The sequence below is a fragment of the Equus asinus genome, chromosome 2, assembly GCF_041296235.1.
Source record: "Equus asinus isolate D_3611 breed Donkey chromosome 2, EquAss-T2T_v2, whole genome shotgun sequence".
NCBI lineage: Eukaryota > Metazoa > Chordata > Mammalia > Perissodactyla > Equidae > Equus > Equus asinus.
In genome coordinates this window covers 26,638,917-26,661,430 of record NC_091791.1, presented here as the reverse complement: position 1 = coordinate 26,661,430, position 22,514 = coordinate 26,638,917, and the positions used below count along the sequence as shown (strand labels likewise).

General features: G+C 50.7%; 1 protein-coding gene across 2 annotated transcripts in view; it reads right to left on the bottom strand.

Annotated features, from left to right (window-relative positions):
- The window catches only part of SH3PXD2A (SH3 and PX domains 2A), a 245,523-nt gene that overhangs the window by 193,643 nt on the left and 29,366 nt on the right, over positions 1-22,514 (bottom strand). For both annotated transcript variants that reach the window (XM_044751533.2, XM_044751534.2), the window contains exon 2: positions 3,052-3,132. In XM_044751533.2, coding sequence (XP_044607468.1) covers positions 3,052-3,132 — 81 coding nt within the window. The remainder of the gene's footprint in view (positions 1-3,051; positions 3,133-22,514) is intronic.

The following is a 22,514-nucleotide window of genomic DNA, read 5'->3' as shown; positions in this document are numbered from 1 at the left end:
CTCCCCAGGTTACAGTAGGGAAGTGGTAGCCCATGGCCTCCTCGGCCTCCTCGTGGTAACCCGATCTCCACCAAGAGCAAAAGACACCATTTGAAGAAGGAGAAATAAGAGGGGGAAGGTATGGGGAGACCCATACTGGGGACAGGGAAACCAACTTGTGGGAGGGAGGGTCCCTCAAAGTGGTGTCCAGGCCCACCGCTATTATCTGAATACTGCGAATAAACCCCCAGCTGGGACCTGAATAGTACAAGATTGAAAGTCTGATTAATGATCCGAACTGGTGTCGCTCAGCGGTTCTTCACAGGGGGCTGTGATACTTGACACTGTAAGTAAAATTGTACACATACGCTTTTTTTCTGGGGAGAGGGCTCCACCAGATTCACAAAGGGGTCTGTGGTTCCAGAAGGCCGAGAACCAGGAGTTGGTGAAGCCAGCATAGCAGCTTCCCCGAGGCTGGTTTAGGCAGCCCAGGACTTCCACAGTTCCGAGGTGGGGCTCAGCCAAAAAGGGGAGGAGCAAAACGACTCTGAGAGCAGCCCCTTGTGGGCCACACCCCAGCTCCCCACACGTCTGTCCTGACCCCAGGGCAAGCTCCAGGGAGAGCCTGTGGCTCACAAGACTCTGAACACTCTGGCGCAGGCCTGGGCACAGAGCAGCTCCTCAGCAGAGTGCAGCCAAGTGAAGGAAACAACACAGCAACCCCATGATATGGGGCGCTAAGCCCCCAGACCCCTACAATGTACAGCCCAGCATCCTTGTCACCTGCTGATACCAGCTAACTCACTAGACAATCACATCAGGAAAAATGTGGACTCACTCATTTAATCCTCCCAACAACCCTACTGGGTGGGTAATATTAAAATCTTCATTCTACAGATGAGAACACAGAGCCTCGAGAAGTTAAGGAACCTGTCCAGAGTTACCAGGTGACAGAGCCAGTAACCAGTCCCAGGCAATGTATCCCCAGTGCCTAAACTCTAAGCTGCCATCTCAAATAGCCTCTCAGAGAGCGACTTCTGAGGGCGACCAGTGATCAGAGATGGAGTTAGCAATGCCATTTGTTCCTCCTCTATGAGAGCCACCATATTAAAATCAGTGACCCTGATAAATAAGAAAGGCTTTTCAAAACAAACGCCACTAAAAGTCATCATGTCATGAGTTCTGTAAAGTGGGTTCATAAAGATGCTACACTTGGCTGAAAGGCTAAATTCCACAGAACCATCCCAACTCCTTTCCGAACTGCATCTTCAGGGTGGTGATGACCCACATGGACAGACCTGGCCACGTTCATGGCTAAGGCCACCACACCACACAAGCTGCTCCATGCTGCCTGTCCCCTCCAGACACACAGGAAATGAGCCCTCCAGGCAAGGGAGAAGTGCGGGAGCAGCATTCCTTTCTTGTGAGATTCTGTGACTAGGGAGGGGGTGGGGGAACAGAACGGAAAGGAGGGGAAGAAAAGCTCTGATTTGAGAGTTTCCACTGGCTCTCAGACCCCCCCTGGCTCATCAATGAGTCCTTTCAGGGTTCCCTCTCCCCAAATAAGTTATCATTTCCTGTCCAGCACACTACACCCATTGACGAGGTATCAGCAAATCCCACCAGTTAAACTGGAACGACCCAAGGAGATCGGACGGGAAATGAGGGTGGAAGAGGAAGAAGTCAGGAGGGTCAGAAGTGGTTTTCAATCTCACATTGTTGGATTAAGAGAGGATTTGTAATACAGGAAGCTAGCTCACTTTTGGCTTATCTCATAGGTAGAGGCACAAGGACAATGGGATAAAATCAGGTATTTGGGGGCAAATGCAGGCCTGGCCTCTCCAAGATGACTCACCGCCAAAAGCCTGCAAAGGAAGGAGTGGACCTTGGTTGTAAGGGCCAGGAGTCGGTGACTCTTCCTTGTGTTTTTATTGGCCTAATTAGGCTCATGGCCCTAAGAAGAATCTAGAACATCTTAGCTTTCCTTTCCTGGTACAGGTGGGGTTGCTGCCCAACTCACAATGATTCTGCCTTGCCTGGTGCCTGTCTCTGATGCACAGGGGTAAGCCCCCTAGTGGTCACATCTGTGCCACATGACCTTCTACCCTGGGTCTCACCGATTGGTCAGAGAGAGCACCTGACTCAAGTCAGGCCAATCTAGTCTTTCCTGGGATTTTTCAACTTGGAAATGGGAGTCAGTCTCTCTGCTGTTGGGAACCACAAGATATGAAATTCAGGAGCTGCTGACAGCCAAGTTCCTCAGGAAGCTGAGGACAGGGCCCAGAGGGAAGCAGACACAAGACAGAGGGAGAGCAGCCCCGGTTTCAGGTATTCCTGGAGCCCACTGCCTCACTCCCCTTTTGACCATCTGGTCAACTGCATAAGCTTTGCTGCTATATCCTTCCTTAACCAAGTTTGCTTTTTCTCTAAGCCAGTAGGGGTGTACAACTCTCACTTGTAACCAAAGAGGCTGAACCAAATTACTTGGCATCAAGGGAGGTGTCTGCAGCGGTGAGGTGGGATCCATCTCCCCAGTGCACACGTCCATGTACATTAGAGAGAACACGTACCGTATACGTGTACAAACAGGGCAGCAAGAGCCTTATTCGGTTAGACAGACACAGTGGTATGCCCAGTCTGCGTCTTGCTCAAGAAATTGCTTATTTTCTGTTTTGGTCTTTTCTGTGTGTTTACTTTTCTTTGCTTACAATGATGTGGTGGCTTGTGTCTCGCCCTGGATGTTTATAGACACATGTCTGCTCATGCACAGAGCACCCACAGCTATCCTCCTACCTCTCCACCCTGGTTTCCTACCCCCCAGGCGGAGGAGGGTGACAAAGCATGACTGTTAAGACCATCTGAGGAAGCCAACAAAGCCCCAAGTGTCTGCCTGCATAGCAAGAGTGAGCCAAGCCCAGCTAGACCGTTGAGGTTCCCTCATCTGTCCCTCTGCTCCAACCTTGACGCTAACCCTGAGAGCTCTGACAGGGTGAACATGAGAGAGGCAAGCCCATCAGAGGCTCAGGCCACTCTGGGTGGCAGTGGGTACCATCTGGGCTCAGACCAACTCACCTGCAGGTCAAAAAACTTGCTGTACCTCCGGTAGATGGTCTGGGACGTGGAGTCCGACCAGGTCACGTTGATGATGTATACCTGTGGGGAAAAGGTAAGAGCAGTGAGTGAGTGACCAAGCCTGGGCTTCAAGCTGTGCTAGGCATCACTTAACCAGACTGTGGCTGCTCCATGGCCAGGACCATTCTTTTTCTCATCTCTGTCCCCACAGCCTAGCACAATGTCAGGTACTATTATGGATGCACCACATATGTGTCTAAACACACACACACATGAGAAGCATTCAATAAAATGCTAAGGATGGTTATCTTAGGCAGGTAGGATTACAAGTGATTTTAATTTTCTTCTTTTCATTTACATGTATTTTATACAATGAACATAAAATGGGAGTTGTTAAAAAAATTTAAGTAACTAATTTCCACTGGTTCTCAAACTTCAAAGTGAATGAGATTCTGCAAAGGACCTTCCAAAATTGCAGATGCCAGAGCCCCAGCCTCTGAAATTCTGCAGAAGTAGACCTGAGTTTGGGCTACTTATTTTTTAAAGACTTTATTTTTATAGGGCAGCTTAGGTTCACAGCAAAAGTGAGCAGAAAGTACAGGCAGTTCCCATACACCTCCTGCCCGCACACAGGCATGGCCTCTCCCGTTAGCAATCCCCCCACCAGAGGGGTACATTTGTTAAGACGAGGCATCTATATTTTTAACAAACCTATTCCAGGTTATTTTGCCGCAGTTGATCCTCAGAACTCACTCTGAAAAATCCTTCAGGAGACCACAAGCATTACAGAGATGTGTGGTTCCTCTCAGTATCCCTAAGCCTGAACTCAGGGCCTAGCATAGAGCAGGTACTCAGGAGTTATTTCGCTCCGTTGACCAAGCAAACCGACCCTCTGGGTGAGAGGCAGATTTGCAGGAGAGACATCAGCACATGGGAGATTTGTAAACTTTTCTGAAATGAAGGCATTTCAGGACCCTCTTCCCAATGTCACCCCAGTTCCCAGGGCTCAATCAGGCTCTCCGAGTCTGCTATCGCAGGCCACTCTGTAAGCCTCCCTGGCCCAGGAGGCCGGTGGGACTGCTGGCTGGAGAAGGAGAGGAAGCCCTCTGCCCACACGACCTGGCCTACTGTTCCCACTGTTTCCGTCTCTTTTACCTGAACCCACATCAAAGACACGTCCTCCCAGGAGAGGCCTCGGTTAGAGGGAGGAGTCCCCGCACACAAGCTCAGGGCTATTCTGCTGAACTTCCCCTCTGGTGCCTGCTATGCCTCTCTGGGGTTAAGAGACAGCACTGAGACAGGGGGAGACCTCTGCCTCCCTTCCTCCCTCAGAAGAGACTGAGTGGCTGTGGTCCACAGCGGTGGTTCCCTTGCCAGGATGCCCATCCGAATCACCTGGGAAGCTTCATAAAAGTTCAGATTCCTGGGCCTCTGCCTAGCAATTCTGATTCAGTAGGTCTAGGGGATTCCGCCAGTGAGAACAAAATGGCCAGAAAAGCCAGAGGTCTCAGCCACTGTGAGAAGGAAGGAATGTTAGCAAAGAGAAGCAGCCTTTGGACACCTCAGCATCAGACCGGCCGACTTCACCAGATGCTGGAGCAGGGCTGTCTTAGTCTGCTCGGGTGGCCATAACAAAATACCATAGACGGGGTGGCTTAAACCATAAACATTTATTTCCCACAGTTATGGAGGCTGGAAGTCCAAGATCAAGATTCCTGGGGAGAACCCGCTTCCTGACTTGCAGATGGCCGCCTTCTTGCTGTGTCCTCACGTGGTGGAGCAAGAAGGCTCTAGTCTCTTCTTCTGATAAGGGCACCAATCTCAGCACTGGGGCTCCACCCTCATGACCTCATCTAAACCTAACTACCTCCCAAAGGCCCCACCTCAAATACCATCACACTGGGGGTCAGGATGTCAGCACACGAGTCTGGAGGGACACAAACATAGTCCATAGCAAGCATGTGTGGTATCATGTTTGGCTGCTCAGTTAACAGCCAAGGAAATGAGCTCAGGATCCAGTCCCTTCCTCCCTCCGATTTCTAAGTCACAGCATTGGCCTCGTGCAGTGTGGAGTGTTTGTTCTGAAATGCACCCAAGAGAGGGCCATAAAGCAAAACAAACAGAGCTGAGTGTTGCCACCCAGAGATGGGGTATTTATGACATGTTTTACGTGATCCTGACAAGAAAGAACATAAAGTAAAAGGCCATCTCCATCCTCACAAGCCCAAAGTAAACTATTGACTATTCTTATAATAAATAGATAGGGACCTGCTGCGCTTTATATCATGTGTAAACATATACCTCAAACAATAAGTTATAGAAACCATTTAGGTAAAGGTTACTACATGCCAGCGCAGTGTAAAGTATTCATACGCATTAGCTCATTTAATCTTCAGCCCAATGAGGTAGCTACCATTATTATCCCCAGTTTGAACCCGAGGTTCAGAGAAGCTAAGTAACTTGGCCAAGGTCACACAGTTAATAGAATACAGAGCAAAGGACTTGAAAGTCTAGCTGAGTCCAATCCCCACACTCTTAGCCACACTGGGCTATCTCCCTACACGTGAATTTAGGAGTGTGGATATTTAAACCAAACAACTTGATGAGGACTGATGACATCTTTTTTGATAAAGCTTAGGGTGGTCTGAGGAGTCTGTACACTCCTTGCTTAGGGGGTGAGCCCAGAGGAACATGGGGGAGCCACGTCAATTCTGAGAGCCCAAGACCAAGAAGAGACAGAACTTGGGGCCCAGACAGAAGTCAACGGTTAGGAATCTGCAAAAGCAGACGAACGCAAAGGAAATCCTCATACACAATTGGCTTCACGGACTGTGGCAGGATGCTCTGAGATTTTCACAGGGGTTATAACCCAGCCCATCACCCCTGCTGACTCTCAGCTCCTTGATTCCCAAATCCTGCTGGCTACATCCCCCCTCCCACCTGCATCTCCCCATCCTGCAGGTCCCAGGAGGGGAGCAGATGCTGTGCACGACCAGGTGCTGCCTGCCTGACCCCTGCCCAGCAGATGCACTGTAAGGAGGCCCCACGTAACCCTGCTCTCCGGGGAGAGAGCCTGCACTCGCCAGCAGGCCATTAGACAGCAGCCTTTCTCCCTGGCCAACCAAGCGGGGCCCAGAGGAAGAGCTTAACTGGGGCTTAACATGACCCATGCTCCATCCTCTAGTAATTAGGGGCTTCTCTTCACCTCCCAGGAAGAATTAATCACAGGCTCACAGCCTCTGGCAGCTGGGAGGCCTCTCCTTTTGAAGAAGAACCTAGGACCCAGGATGGTGATTCGCCAAGAAAGAGGCATGGATTCTGGAGTCAGCCACACCTGGGTTCACCCTCAGGACCTTCCTTATGGAGACCTCAGTTTGTGAGACCTCAGCCCAGCCTCTCAGGCCCTCAGGCTCCTCTTCTATTCAAGGGGCACAGCCTTCAGGGCTGCCGGACCTGATGTGTTATCCTGGTTATCATCGCAGGTGTGCTCACCCTGTGAGTGACAGGGCCGGGACAGGAACCCAGACCTCTCAATCCCCAGTCTAGGACTAACGAGCCTGGCCAGGGCATGCTCCTTTTGGAAAAGTCCCTTCTCTTTTACTCTTCAAAATAATTGAAAAGTCATAGGGAGTCATCAGTGTCTAACCCTTGACCCGAACCCACACCTAAGACACGCCTTCTGGGGAAATAGCCAGAGGGCAGGGTGACGGAGAGCTGCTCCTGTGACCCATGTCAGCCACAGCCACCCAGCCAGGACATGGCCACGCTTCCCCTCAAAGCGTATTTCTTTCCTTGTTGGGCAATGGATTACTCCTGCTGGCATCTTGCACCCCACTTCCCATGGCCTGAGTGAGCATGAAGGTGACTCAGGTGTGGGGGTAGGGAAGTGAACCCCCATTCCCAGGTTCTCCCAAACCTCTGGGATTTGCTAGAGGCCCCCCAACCCAGCCTCCCCTTCTGGATGAACAGTCTAAATTCTGAGGAAATGATCAGAGACCTTCCTGGAGATAAGCCCAGAGATCCAAAGACAGTCTCCAGGCCCCTGTCTCTCATCTGGGTGGGAGGCTCATCTGCCTTCTTCCAAACCTTGAACACCCTAGATTATCGCTCCGGATGAGCAACGGATACACGAAATTCCAGCCCAACCCACACTCCCCTGCTCCTGCCATCAGTTTCTCAAGCCTCTCTGAGCTGGCCCAGCCGGCCCTGGAAACCCCAGCGATAAACCGCAGAGAAAGAGCAGGTGGAGGGGAAGGGGGACAGGGCAGAGGTCAGCTGAGAAAGCCAGCTCTGTTTACGGCGCCTGCGTCAGGGGCCCAGATAAACTCTCCTCTGGCCGCAGGAGTGACCAAGATAACATTACACGGCAGCTGGGTCTCCAGAAAGGTTTGCAATTAAACATCCTGCTTCCACACACTTTACTTGGGGTTATATTTCCCGGGTGGAGTTTCCCTTTCTTCTGGATTTAAAAAAAACCCATGGATTCTATTTCCCCTGTCTCTGGCCATTTCAGGCAGACGGCAGGCTGTCTAGGGAGCCCTACTACAGACCAGCAACTGCGTCCAGCGGCCCCCAGAGAGGAAGCCCCAGCATCTCATGTTCACCTGCCACACTCACCCTCAGACACGACCATGGAAACGCTCACCAGACACCCAGCGTGATGCCTTGGTCCGACTAGCCCACCCACTCTGAGGCCATCTTGGGCCGCCTTCCGTCTGCTCAGCTCATTAGGCCCAGAAATGTCTGAGATTTCCGAGACGTCCACGCCTTCCAAGCCCTGCTCCTTTCAACAAGAAAATGGCCTTGATGCAAATCAGACCCACAGCTCAACACCAGAGAGCTGAGAACACAACCCAGCCCAGTTCCTGTGGAGGGATGTCCATGATCAAACCAGGGCTGCAAACAATTAAGGACCCAAAGTTACGGCCCAACCATTCCTAGAAGGCCTAGGACCTGCTCCGTGTTTAATTAGAAAGTGCCATTAAGTGCCTGTTGCTCCCTTTGCTTAAGAAAAGTACAGTTAGAGGCAAGGAGTTAGGAACTGTGGAGGAAATCGTATATCTTCGTGGCACTGTGGCTCAGTTTACTAAGGAAGGCCTTATTTTCCCTGGACCCCTGCCAGCTGCCCCTGGCCCCAGGCCAAATGGAAACTCAATGACAATCTTCCTTCATTTGCTCACACCACCATGGGTGGCATCAGCTGGCTAAGACAAGAGCCACTGCTTACAGTTGCACAAGTTGTTCACTGCCCAAAGACTGCCTGGCCAAGGGGCCAAGTAGGGTCTGAAATCTAACCTATACACTTCACGCCAAGCTGTGCACCCTGGCTCGGGGCTGCAGGCACGCACAGAAAGGGACACCTTATTCTAAGGCATACACAGTGGTTCCAGCCAGGACACAGCACTTTGTTCCCCTGGGTGTGTTGTAACTGCTTTCTAGGACCCTGGAGGTCATATTATCTCCTCAGAACCCAGCTCTTCAACTTGCCTAAATCTTCTAGACAGAGGGATGCTTAACATGTGGAATTGAATGCCAAAGATATGGCCCCAGAAGTCTGAATGAACACAGTCCAACAGCCAGGAAAGGGGAGTTTACGTTTGGGGACGTGACTGCTGCCCTGGCTTCCTGCTGGAGAAGTTCATTGTCCCAAGTGCTTCCCCAAGAAGAGGATGCCAGCCCTTCTAAGGTACCAATCAGCTCTAACCCGCTATTCGGAAGGCCTCATGCACTGAGTCCTGTTACGGGGAGGGAAGGGGGAAAACACAAGTTCCAGATTAGACGAGGCTGATCCTCAAGATCCAGACCAGCCGGCAGGGCAGAGGACCCAGGGCTGCCGCTCCCAGTGCAAGCGACTACACCTAATGCTGGGCCGACGCCCCTTCTCCTCCCTGCTGGGGCCCACTGACACACTGGTATGCAGTGAAGGCCCTGGTGTGAAAGACTCATCTTGACAACACTTGGCTGCACCCGGATAGAAAGCCCCCCCAGACTCCAACACCTCCCTGGGCCCACTAGCCTCGCAGGTCTGTGCCCATCTCTTGTGGAGCTCATAGTCTGTTTTTCACAATTAGCCAGTTATTATATCTGCCTTTGTTTGCTAATTGCTGCCTCAGAACAACCCAGTACTAGATGCATGCTGTGTCCCTGTCTATTTAACATGGTGATAATGTCCCTCCCAGGTCTCCCTATTGGCAGCAACCATCTTTCCTGTCTCCCTTGAGAGTCCACTGGCCTCCAGTCTGCTGGGCACACTGAAAGAATAACTGGGTGGCTGATCTAAGGAGCGAAAATCCACGAGGTTTGAAGCACCAAAGAGGTCTCTAGGAGCAACACTTAGGGACTGCCCCCACCCCCAAAAGCACATCCCCAGTGGCCAAGGGGCAGAATACAAAAACATCTGGCTCAGGGGCCTGCCCAGTGGCATAGAGATTGGGTTAGCACGCTCTGCTTCAGTGGCCCATGGTTCATGGGTTCAGATCCTGATCACGGACCCGCACACTGCTCATCAGCCATGCTGTGGTGGCATCCCACATGCAAAATAGAGGACGATCAGCACAGATGTTAGCTCAGCAACAATCTTCCTCACCAAAAAAAAAAAAAAAAAAAAAGAGGCTCAGGGCAAGGGTCTTTGCCAACTCAAAACCCTGCCATGGAAATCAAGTTTGATAGCCTGCAGCCAATCGGCTAAAGTTTCTGAGCACCCTCAGGGTGTAGCCCTATTAAAATTCTGACCCTCTTCAGGGGTGGGCATTTGTTTTTGGAGTTGGGGGGTGGTGACACTGCAAAGCTGGGGAACAACCACTACTTAGAAGCCTGGACTTAGAGGGCGACCTCCACCCCAGCATGCACATGCAGGTTGACTATTAGGTTCATGACCAGGTGGTGCAACCTTTCCAGTCCTCAGGCCACCATACTGCAGGCTCCCTCTGGACCTCATGTTCATGGAGCAGTCACAGTAAATGCAGCAGAGGCAAACCGTGGAAAGGCTGAGGGACGGGGGTGTGTGCTGGCAGAGTGCTCCTCCCAGGACCACTGGCCCCCTAGTCACCTCCATACACAGACGCCGCTGCTGCAGACCTGCACCAGGTGGCCCTCATCTGGGAAAATGGGCTTTTGAAAGGGACTCAGAGGGGAGGATAATCAGCAGGCTCCTAAACCATATCAAACACTTTCGAGAGTGTTCAGCGGGGACCCATCACACTCAGTGCCTGCCATTGTTTGCACGAATCAGGCCTCAACTGTTTATTTAATTCGGAGGGCACTGGGTAAGCAAGAGGGTCTGGAGGAAGCCCCATTTATTACTCTGTAGATGCGGATAACAGTGGTCGCCTCACTGTTGGGCTGTTGTGAGGATTCGGTGAGCTCGCCCGGTATCTCCCCATTAGAAAGGAGGCTCCCGGAAGAGAGAGTACAGCATCCTAAGGCTCGCATGACACTTGACACCTAGGGGGCACTCACTTAATGTCCCCTAAGTAAGTGAAGGGACAAAGCAACCAGCAGATGCCGAGTGAGTGCTTACCTGGTGCCTGGTTGTGTGACAAGCTAAAGATGGGGCAAAGACCCCGACCTCAGGCCCTCACAGCTCACCTGCGACAGCCAGACTCACACTAACAAATCCAGCAGGGAAACAGTGCAAGACGGAGAGATGGAATGCCAAACAGTGAGGCTCAGAAGGGACCAAAGGCTGTGTTGGCATCACGGAGGAGGAAGACGGCTTTGAAAGCATTTGATGAATTTAAATTTTAGTTCCAACACTTTGCTGTGTGGGCCTGGTCAAGTGTGGTCTCTTTGAGTTAGGGTTTCCTTAGCTGCAAAGCGTGGTTTGTAAACCCCAGCTGGAAGCCTATAACGAGAAGTTCCCATTAAATGTGATGACACACCCGGGGTGCTCAGGACAGGGCCTCACACGGTGAGTGCCCAATGAACACTGGCTATTTAGACACCCAGGAAGAGGGAGGGGTGGACCCGCTTCTTTCCATTTGCCATGAGACGTGGATCTTGACACCAGGAATAGGAGTAGGAGGGAAGCAGGAAGCAGGAAACAGGGACACAGACACACACACACACACACACACAGAGCAGTGGTAGAACCACTACTAATAACAAGCCCAGCCTGGGAAAGTAGAAGAGCAAAAATAACTCTGCAGCCCGGGGCCAGGAAAACAATGGCTGCGCTCAGGAGCACCCCGCTGAAAGGATGGACGACAGCGCAGCAGGCCCCTCAGGGTCGAAGGCTTTTTTTCCTTCTTTTCTCCTGTTTCCTGGAGGGGAAATGAGTGTATAAAGTAGGAGCTCCCAGGATTTACAAACCCTACCCGGACCTTAAAAGGTTCAGCTGTCCAAGCTGTGTCCTTACAGACCCCAGAACTAGGAGAGAAACGGCAGGAGTCTCAAACCTTGTTCTTATCTGCACAAACTGGTGGTTTCATTAGGAATAACAATAATAGCCACGCCCACTCATGGAGTGCTTCCTACATCCCAGGCCTGGCTAAGCACTTCATTCAGATTATCTCACTTAATCCTCACGATGATTCTGCAGGAGGGGATTCTTACCATTTCCAGTTCACAGTGAAGAGACCCAGGCCTCTCGAGAGGTAACTGGTCTACCTGAGGTCACCTCGGTGGCATGTGATGGAGCTCAGGTTCAAACATGGCGTTGACTACACAGCCTGACCACTTTGTCCTCTTTAATCACTACACCAGACTGCTCGGAACAAGGCACAGTCCCTGCCACCAGGATTTGCCCTCATGGTTCAATCCACTGCCCTGTCAACTGGTTGCCCCCTCTGTGCAGGTGATCTATCAGTCAGCCCGAGGCTGTCCATGCAGCTGGTGGGCAAAGAGCCCTTCGTGGGGACCAGTGCTCTACTTGGCATGGTTTAGAATCAGTCAGATCAGCTCCATGAAAAGTTGTTACTCCCTCTGAGCATCCATTCCCCATCCATCAAATGTGGTAGTAACACCTGCCTCACTGGGAAGATTGATGAGAACACAGGTCAAGAACAGCCCTGGTGTCCGGGACGCTGCAGCTGCTCAATAAATGTGACTTCCCTTCCCCATCTCCCCCTTCAACGGGCCTGGCACAGACTTTCACACTCTTAGAATTTTAGCCTCTTCCCTAGAAGTTTCTGGAGGCAACAATTAGCCCCAGGTCAAGAAAGGAACCCACTCTGGGTTTCCAGAGCTCTGGGTGTGGTCCCCACTGCACACTCTCCAGAGCACCTGAGGGCAAGTGGTTGAACCTTTGTACCTTCCTCCCTCCAACACTGCCACCACCCTCTGGTCCCCAGCCAGCTTATCAAGAGCAAACAGGTCTGACCCCCTTGAACCAGCAGGTGCTCCAACGTAGAGGCCCAGCAGTGAGCAGTGGACATCTTAGGTAGAGCCCAGGAGCCCAGAGAGGGTGACAGTGTGCCCAGGCTGGGGGGAGGAGCTTACCCTACGATGGAAATTGGAGAAAAAAACTAGATGCACATTGACATTTGGGAGCTAGAGTCCCAGAAACCTTAAACCAACGTATCCTCTCCAGAACCATGAAAGGGAGCAGGCTCCTGGGCTTCCATGGGGCTTGGACGCCCACCGGATCTAGGAAAGGAGAATTCTTACTCCACACGCTCCCAAATCAGTGACTGACCCTGGCCTGCTGACCTGGACACACACATCCTGCGAACGTGCCCTGCTCCGTCGTCACACCCTGGAGAGCAAGGCAAAGGTTAACACACACAGCCTGGTTTCCTCTTCCTGGGAAACACAGCAGCCGGGCGAGGCCAGAGGCCAGCGGCATCTTCCACACACAGCCCACAGGGGAAATGACCCCGCCGTTTCCTCCCCACCATCTGACACACTCACACCTTCCTCTCTGCTGTGCTCAGCAAAGCCCAACTTTGACACAAGGCAAATTGCTGTCATTAGGAATTTTGTTGCATGGGGTAGACTGGAACAATCTTTTGGGGGAGCATTTTGGCAAATTTGCTTCCCTTTGACTAGCAATTTCACCTCCAAGAATTTATCCACACAAGTGTGTGTCTATGTGTGTGTTATGTGTTTATGTATATAAAGATGTCTATTGTTACAGATGTTTGTAATAGCAAAAAATAAGGAATATTGAATGTCTATTGATTAAAAAAATGGTCAAATAAATTATGATTCATACACTTGTTAAAGATAAGGTGGATCTTTCTGTGTCACTACTGGAAAATGTCCACAGTAAATTAAGAAAAGAAAGAAACAGATTACAAAACAGTATGTATACAATACTATTAGATTTATTTTGTGGGAAGTTTGTGTATGTACATGTATATGTACATTTTAAAAAATCTGGAGGGGCCGGCCCGGTGGCGCAGCGGTTAAGTTCGCACGTTCCGCTTCTCGGCGGCCCAGGGTTCGCCGGTTCAGATGCCGGGTGCAGACATGGCACCACTTGGCAAAAGCCATGCTGTGGTAGGCGTCCCACATACAAAGTCGAGGAAGATGGGCACGGATGTTAGCTCAGGGCCAGGCTTCCTCAGCAAAAAGAGGACTGGCAGCAGATGTTAGCTCAGGGCTAATCTTCCTCAAAAAAAAAAAAAAAAACCTGGAAAAAATGTAACAAAATGATAACAGTGGTTATTTGGGTTAAGAGAAGGAGAAATGGGAACAGTTTCACTTTATACATTTCTGTATCATTTTATTTCTTTTGAAGATGTAAGGCTTTCATAATTTAAAACAATATTTCCATCTTAGAAAACAACTGTGTCCTCTTAGCCTGTCCTCTGGCTAATGTCAGCTCCTGGCTAGTCTGCTAACATCCAACGTTTGCTCATTCTTGGCGAGCCATAGGGGATTTCAAGTTCAATGCTGAGCTCTTGAAGCCAAGGTCTACAACCCTGTCTACACATGTAATCACCTGGACTGCTTTAAAAACACTGCCTCCCAGGCTCTAGCACCTACCACTGAAATCAGAATCTCGGAAGGTGGGGTGGGCATTGGTGGTTTTCAGAGCTCCCCAGGGGAGTCTACGGGTTGTTACAGGTGGACCAATACCAAAAAGACCACTGGACTAGCTGAAAAAAATACTCTTTAAATAGAAAGCAAGATTATAGTGTAATTAGTACTATTAAGAGTCAGCCCTGCCTTCAAGAAGTCTAGTTAGGGAGTTTGTATTGGGTGCTTTATCTTAAAGTTCTGCCTCCAATTTTGGAATTCACCAGCTCAAGTGGGGGAAAGAAAACAAGGAGACCGGGATTCATTTGTTCTGAGCTGTGGCTGTGCCTTGGCTTTCTTTGGCATCCTGTGGCCGTCCCCACCTCCATGGGGCCTACATCAGTGACTGAGGGATCAGAGTCCAGCCCTTCTTAGCTCCAGGAGAAACAGTTGAAAGAATTAGAGGTGCTTAGCCCAAAGAAGGCATTTAAGAGACATGGAACAGCTGGCTTCAAATATTTAAAGGACTATCAATAAGGAGGGGCTCAACTCCAATTGTACCCAAAGGAAGGCAGCAGAGAATGAGTGCAAATTATAGGAAAGCAGGTCTTTGCCCAATATCAGGAAGAACTTTCCAACCAGAGCCACCCATGGATGGAAGGGGCTGTCTTGCGAAGTAATGGGATCGTTAGGGCAGATGCGACCACCAGTCTGTGATGTCGCTGGACAATTCCTTCCCGCTCAGCCCTCCAGCTTCAAACTCTATGAGGCCAGAAACACTTAGAAAGTTTTAGCAAAATCCACCAGGAATGCAGCTCCTTTAACAAAAAGTTTCTCACTCTCAACCAATATAGCCCAAGGACCAGGCCCTGCACTAGGAGCTGGACACACCTGCCGGAAGCCCGAGAGCCTGCCCTCGTGGAACCGGGACGGGGAGCACCAGGCACACACATGGTCATTTCTGACGGTCCAACAAAATGAGGTGCAGTGACAGAAACTGACTTTGGGGGGGGCAGTTTAGACAGATGGTCAGGGAAGGCTTCTCTCAGGAGAGGATGTTCGAGCTGACACCCAAATGCAAGGAGCAAAGCACTGCTCACCAACCAGGGAGCTGGGTGGGACCTCAGTCTGACTCACACCAAAATTGGAAGGGAACCCTTATCTCATATCATACACAAAAAATTAACTCAAAATGGATCAAATACCTCAATGTGAGCAATAAAACTATAAAAGTCTTAGAAGAAAACATAGGCACAAATCTTCATGACCTTGGACTAGTCAACAGTTTCTAAGATATGACACCAAAAACACAGCAACCAAAAAAAAAAAGATAAATTGGACATCATCAAGATTAAAAACTTTTGTGCTTCAAAGGACACCAGCAAGAAAATGAAAAGAAAATGTACAGAAAGGGAGAAAGTATGTGCAAATCATATATCTGAGAAGGGACTTGCATCTGGAATATATAAAGAACTCCTACAACTCAACAATAAAAAGATAAATAACCCAATTTAAAAATGGACAAAGGATCCGAATAGACTTTTCTCCAAAGAAGACATATAAATGGCCAAGAAGCACAAGAAGAGATGCTCAGCATCATTAGCCATCAGGGAAATGCAAATCAAAACCACAGTGAAGTACCATTTCACATCCACTAGGATGGCTATAATCAAACAGACAGATAATAATAAGTGTTGTCAAGGATGTAGAGAAATTGGAACCTCCATACATTGCTGGTAGGAATGTAAAATAGTGCAGCTGCTTTGGAAAACAGTCTGGCAGTTCCTCAAATGGTTAAACACAGAGTCACCACGTGACCCAGCAATTCCATTCCAAGGTATCTACTCAAGAGAAATGAAAAGTCATGCCCACAGAAAAACTTGTATGCAAATGTTCATAGCAGCATTGTATTATAAAATATTATATATATTATACAATACTCCAAAATTGAAAACAACCCAAATGCCCAACCAACGAATGGATAAATAAAATGATATGTTACAGCCATACAATGGAATATTATTCCATTATAAAAAGGAAAGGAGTAGTGATACATGCTACAACATAGATGAACCTTGAAAACATCATGCTAAGTGAAAGAAGCCAGGCACAAAAGGCCACATATTATATGATTCCATTTATATGAAATGCCCAGAATAAACAAATCTGTAGAGATAGAAATAGATTAGTGGATGCCTAGGGCTGGGGGTGGCAGCACTGGGGGAAATGAGGAGTGATGCTAATGGGGTTACTTTTTGGGATGTTGAAAATGTTCTAAAATTGACTGTGGTGATGGTTGCACATTATCTGTGAATATACGAAAACCCACCAAATTGTATGCTTTACATGAGTGAATTGTATGGTATGTGCATTATATCTCAATAAAGCTGTTTTTAAAATATTAGAAGGGAAAAGATGTCCCTCTTGGTTAAGGGGTTCTTGCCAGGAAGGACTCTATTTCTCCATTGTCTCAGCCTAATTCCTGCAAGGTCCAACCAAGACCCACTGCCTCTTAGCAGCCTCCCTGGCCTGCCTCAGCCCCGGTGCTCCCCCAGCCCCCCCATCCGGCACACAGCAAGATCATGGAGGTAGGGATCACATCACCTCCATTAGTCTTGGAGGAAACTTATCCTGGGACCCTGCGATCCTCACATTGCAGATCACCAACACCGGCACATAGTAGGTGGACTGGCTGATTAAGGAGAAAGCTTGGCCTAAAATGTACCTGGTTTTTCAGGCTTGGCAAGAAGAAACCAAGTGCTCTTGAGCTGACAACTGGAAACACTGATGCCTGAAAATCCTGCTCTCTTTGCCTGGAGAGTTTGCCGGCCCCGGCAGAGCCTGGCGTGCAGCAGAACTTTCCCAATCAAGCAGCAAAACTGGGAACGCCATCAGCTCCTGTTTGGCTTCCAGGATAGAAAAACTGCCCTTAAAATCCACTAACCCTGCTCTGACATTGGAAGTGCCCGCAGGAGAGTAACTGCAGAAACTAGGTGAAACCCGCTCACCTTCTCCAGGAACGTGTTTCTCCATCTGTTCACGGTCCCGACCTTGGAGTTTGGTCCAGCCTCCTTTCATCTGATCCTACCGACTCCTTCCCTCCTCCACACCTCACAGCCTCTTTCCACCCACAGCCATCTCCCCCTTCTCTAAAACTCTTAAGGTCACCTGTAGCTACAGCACCCACCTCAGCATTGGAGACCCAGATTGTCAGTTTCATGTGTGTCCATTCCCCCAATTCATTCCCAGAACCGTCCTCAACTGGGTCACAAACTCCTTGAAAGCAAGTATTTAATCCTGACTTTTGTTGTTTTCCCTACAATAGCTAAAGATGTGGGGCACGTGGTAGATCCTCAATAAAGACATGTCACTTTTGTCTGATAAAATTCACTTCAGTCCAGTAAAGATGTATTGAGTGCTTACTATGTGTTGGGCTCCACGTTAGACACTGGCAATCCTAAGTCAAACAAAATACAGCCTTGCCCCCGGGGGGCTCCCAGACTGGTGAGAAAGTGACACTAATCGATAATTTGCTGCAGAGGCTAGATTGAGAGATGCGCACCATCTGGGGGAACCCAGAGGCCAGTAGCCAGTAGAGACGGCTTCCTAGAGGAGGTGAGGTGAAGGGTGAGAGGTGAGGAAGGAAAGCTGGGTGAGGAGGTGAGGGTTGTAGTGGCAGGAGGATGTCCTAAGCAGAAGGAAGCGCACAGACAAAGGCTAGGAGTGGGGAGGGCATGCAATAGTCTGGGCTGGGTGGAGAACCAGGAGCAGCTCAGTTAGCTGGAGCCCGAAGCCCAAGGCAGTGAGTGACAGAAGGTGAGTGGAGGAGTCCGGGCTCTGAGGGTTGAGGGAGTGATGGGGGCAGGAAAGAGGAGGAGAGGAGGAAGGCAGGGAAGCAGAGGCCAAAGATGAAGTGTTTCTCAAGTGGAAATTTGGAATGGTTTGGATTGGAGAGGGAGGGAAGAAAGGACGTGAGGGACATCTAAGGACCAAAGGATGAAGAGATGAGGATGAAGGAGCCGGGAAGGAGGAGAGGGGGTCCTGGGGGAGGAGCAGGCACGAAGCTGAGGCCAGGCTTGCTGATGAGAGAACTTGGGCAGGGAAATGTGTGGGGTCTGGGAAGGAGAGAAGAGGATGTGGGGAGCCTAGGAGAGGATGCTTGGAGATGAGAAATCCCACCCCAAAGGCTTCTGGGACCCCAGATGGACCACAGTCAGGATGCAATGGAGTGACCAGGACAGATCTCAGAGCTTGGAGTGGTGGGGACCCCAGTTCTTGGCAGTCCCCAGGGTGCTTGGCTGCTCAGTGTTGGACAGTGCAAAGAATGACTGAGACCTAGAGACATTCGATGCAAGAAAGTGTAATCAACTTTGAAAAAGGAGAGGGACCAAGTGCTAGAAGTCAGAGGCTTTGTTTTATGCTCAATTCACTCCCAGGCTCCAGATCTGAGATTAAACCTCAGAAACCTCCCCTTCCACCCTCCCCTAAACTTGGCTCAGAACACAGATCCATTTGGAATAAGAGAAGGGGATACCAGGTCACGTCTTCTGGGCCCCCAACCAGCTTCTCCCAGCCCCTTCTTGCTGCATGGCCAGAGGAGACCCTCTTCGGTGCCACAGCCAACTCCAGGACGTCATTTGCTCCCAGGTCCCCTTGGCAGGATTGGGGAGGAGAGGGACCTGCCAAGCCGGCTGCAGAAGAGCCGCGCATAGCAGCCAGGGAAGCCTGCCAGAGGCCGCATCTGGCCCGGCGTCCCGCACCGATCCCCTATCTGGCCGAGGCGTGGAGGTGAGACAAGAAACACATAGCCGGCCTCCTCTCCCAGCACCCCTCCAAAGTCACGTCATCCAGGCATTCCCTTGGGGAGGGCAGCCCCCTCCCTCTGACCTCAGCCAGTTTCACTTGGCCAGAGCCCACCCTCAGGGAGCAGGCCCCCTCCCCACACCCTCGCTCACACCGGGCTCATGCAGGGAAAGGCATGAGCTATAGATTCCAGCCCTCCCAGGCCTGACACCAAAGCCCCAAATAAGGGCTCGCCCCTCCCAGCCCATCTTCTGAGATGCCAGCTGGGCTGCAGAGGTGGGCCAGGGGGCTGGGGAGCTCAGCCAGAACACGGCAGCCCCATCTTCCACCCTCTACGTGGAATCTCCTGCAGCTTTAACCAGGGGGTCAGGGCTGGGGAGAAAAGACAGGGAAACCCAATGTGTGGCATCCAACAGCTTCCAGTATTAAATCCTAGCTTTGCCTCTTATTTGGTGTAAGATTTTGGACAAATCATCTAATTTCTCTGAGCCTCCATTTCCTCACCTCCAAACTCAGGGTAATAACAGGACATGCCTTGGACATTTGAGTATGGATTACACGGGGAAATGCGTGCCAAGTGCTCAGCACAGGCCTGGCCCACAGAAAACACCCAGGGTATGACGGGAGAGTATTCCTTTTATCTCCTGGCTTCCTCTGGTGGCAGTGCCAAAGGAGGATTAGTCTCACCTTTGCAGGCCAAATACAAATGGTAAATTCGTTATTATTATTTTATTATTGAGTTCATCTTTCTTACTTATTTTTACACTTACTTATCCTGGGAAATAGACAACTGATCTCTTCTGTATGTTATACACACTATGCACAAAAGCAACTTTAGTAAATTTGTTTTTCGGAATACACTCTCTAATGGGGTGCTTCTTATGCAGATATAAGCCTTAGCCGCCTAAGCCCCCCCACAGGAATTGTGGAGCTCTCATACAGCTGCACACACACACAGGTTCTTCCTTGGCATCCCGCCACGGCCGCCACTCCCCTAATCCCAGAGGCAGTGGGTCCAACACCAAGCCCTCTGCCCAGCCATCCAATCACAAGCTCTGCCCCAACGCGCTGCCCAGCGCTGGGATGCGGGGGTGGACCCACCTTCATACATGTTAACAATGAGAACCCCAGAAAGCTCAGAGCAAGCTCAGGGAAGCCCCTTCTGGGGGGTGGGGGTGGGAAGGAGACACTCATTTCCAACTCACAGCACCAGTGGAAAACCACCAAAGTCCCCTTGGAGATCACCCCAACTCACCAGGGAACAACCCTCTAAATCCAAAGTAATGAGCTGAACCACCTAACAGAAAAATTTAAAATGGGCCAAGAATGGAAATGTAATAGGCATTTACAAAAAAAGAAATACAAATGGCCAATCCATCCGTGAAAAGATACTCAACCTGATGTGTAAGTGAACCAGATGTGTAACTGAAAAAAAAAATCGGAACTACAGATATTATTTTTCTTTAGCTGACTGGCAAAACACTCAAGTTTGGTAAGCCCCACTGCTGATGAAGGTATGAGGAACTAGAAACGTCTGGTACGTTGCAGGAGGGGCGTGAGGAGGGCCGTTTGCCAACATATATCAGAACGAGAAATGCAAACTCTTTGACCTACCAATTCCCCCGCCTGGGGATAAACTCACAAAAGTGTGTCAAGTTATGTGTTTCAGGACGTTTTGAGCAGTATGCATCAAGCTGTTGCAGGATGTCCTCAGAATTAAACACTTTGCAACCATCCCAAGAGCAAGATCGTCTAGGTCCGCCCCTAGCTTGCCCCTGGGGACCTTACACCAAGGGACAGGAGAAGAGCCTAGTGCAGAAGAATCAATCGTTTTTGCATGAATGCTCTTTAAGGCAGTGCTGGCTGTGTCTAAAAGGATATCATTCCCTACCCCGGCCTGTCTTGGTCTGGCTTTAACTGCTGCCCTTACAGGCTGGGGACCCGGTCCTGGTCAGCCAAGTCACAGAGCACCACAACCTGAGGAAGGGACAGAAGCCACCCTAGCAAGTTCCAAGCAGGTTCTATCCTGGAGGCAGCCATTCGTACACAAGCTCAGGGAACACATAACACGAACCCTGTGAACAGGCATGAGTAGTGCCTCCGTCCTATAGAAGAAGATACTGAGGTTCCAAGAGGGTAACTGACTTGCCCAAGGTTACACAGCCAGGAGGTAGTTGGCTTGGATTCCAATCCCTGTGTTCTTTCCAGCTCGTGGCACAGCCTCAGGCCTCATACCACACCTCACCAACTCCTGGAAACCTGAGGGAGCCTGGGGAGTCCCAGGGATGGGAGACAGGGAGGAGCCTACAGAGGTGGCTGAGCTGAGGGAAGGAGGGCAAGCGGGTAGGGGGCAGGCCTCAGTTGGGACAGCCAGCCAGGCCAGTGGGCTTGCCAAGGCCTCACTCACTACTGCAGTGATGAAGAAAGACATCTCCGCATCCACACCCCAATCCCCTGCCCGGGAATCTCCTTGAGCTGTCTCCTGCTGGCTGATGGCCACTCTCCGGCCCCTAGAAGGAAGCTCACAAGCCTGCCAGGCTACTTTGAAAGCTCGAAGCCTCGTGGAATGCGCCCAATATGGCAGTCTCCTGGGCGACCTCTTACCCATTGACCCTCTGGCACCAGACACCCTTTTCCTCCTGCAGAAACCTACACAGGACAGAGGAGAGGTCCAGCAGGCCCCAAGGGGAGAGAGGGCAGGGATGGAGCTGGCTTCTGTCAGTGGCTTTGGCCAACTTTCTCCACCCCTTTGGGCCTCAGTCTCCTTGTCTTTAAAATGGTAAGTCAAGGAAAAGGGCAGAGTATGGATAGGACTGCTGGTGTCTCCCCGGCTTCTACATGCTCTGTTCTCCGGGCTTTTCTACGGCTGGGGGAAGGTTTACTTGGAGGGAAGCTGGAGCAGGCTGGAGCCTGGCCCCTGCAGCAGGCAGCTCCAGCTTCCAGCACAGAGGCAATGTTGACTGGGAGGGGAAGGGGATTTGGAGTCAGGCTGGGGTTCGTGACCTGCTTGGTCACTATGGGCTCTGTGACCTTGGGCCCAGAAGTGTTCAGGTTCTAGAGGACGTTTTGAGTATCAAGCAAACATTCACAAGGCTGAGAACATGCTGCTAGTGTGGGGAATGACCACCCACCCTGTCCCCACCTCCAGGCCCTGACACTGTCCCATTGACGGTCACAAATAGGAATCTCAACAGAGGAGCCAAGGGAGCAAGAGCGACGTCCCCTGAGTTTCAACCATAACTGGAAAGGGCCAGTGTCGGCAGCCAATCAGAGAACAAGAGAATCAGGCTCTCAGGACCAGAAAGGAACCCGAAAGGTCACTGAGCCCTGCCCCGTGCCTGCAGATGCCCAGCAGTGATGGGGAGGTCACAAATAAAGCAGTCCATCCAACCTCTGGGCATCTGATCATCAGAACGTTCTTCCTTATATTGATCTGAATCAACTTCCTGCGAACTCCTGCCCACACCCACTAGTTCTGCCCCTGGGGCCACAGAGCACAGTTCAAACTCCTCTCCGAAGGAGGGCACTTCCCATGGCCCTCTCCCAGCGTCTCCTCCGCTCCAAGCTGACCTCTCCACGTCCTCCTGTTGCTCCTCATGACCAGTCCTGGTGTCTCCCACCATCCAGGCAGCCTGCCTTGTACCCTGCTCTCATACAGTGTGCACCAGAGCCAGACCCACCCTCCCAGGTGCAGACAGACGGAGGAGAGGGCAGGACAGAAGCAGGTTCTCACCACCTCCCTCCCTCCCTCTAAACCC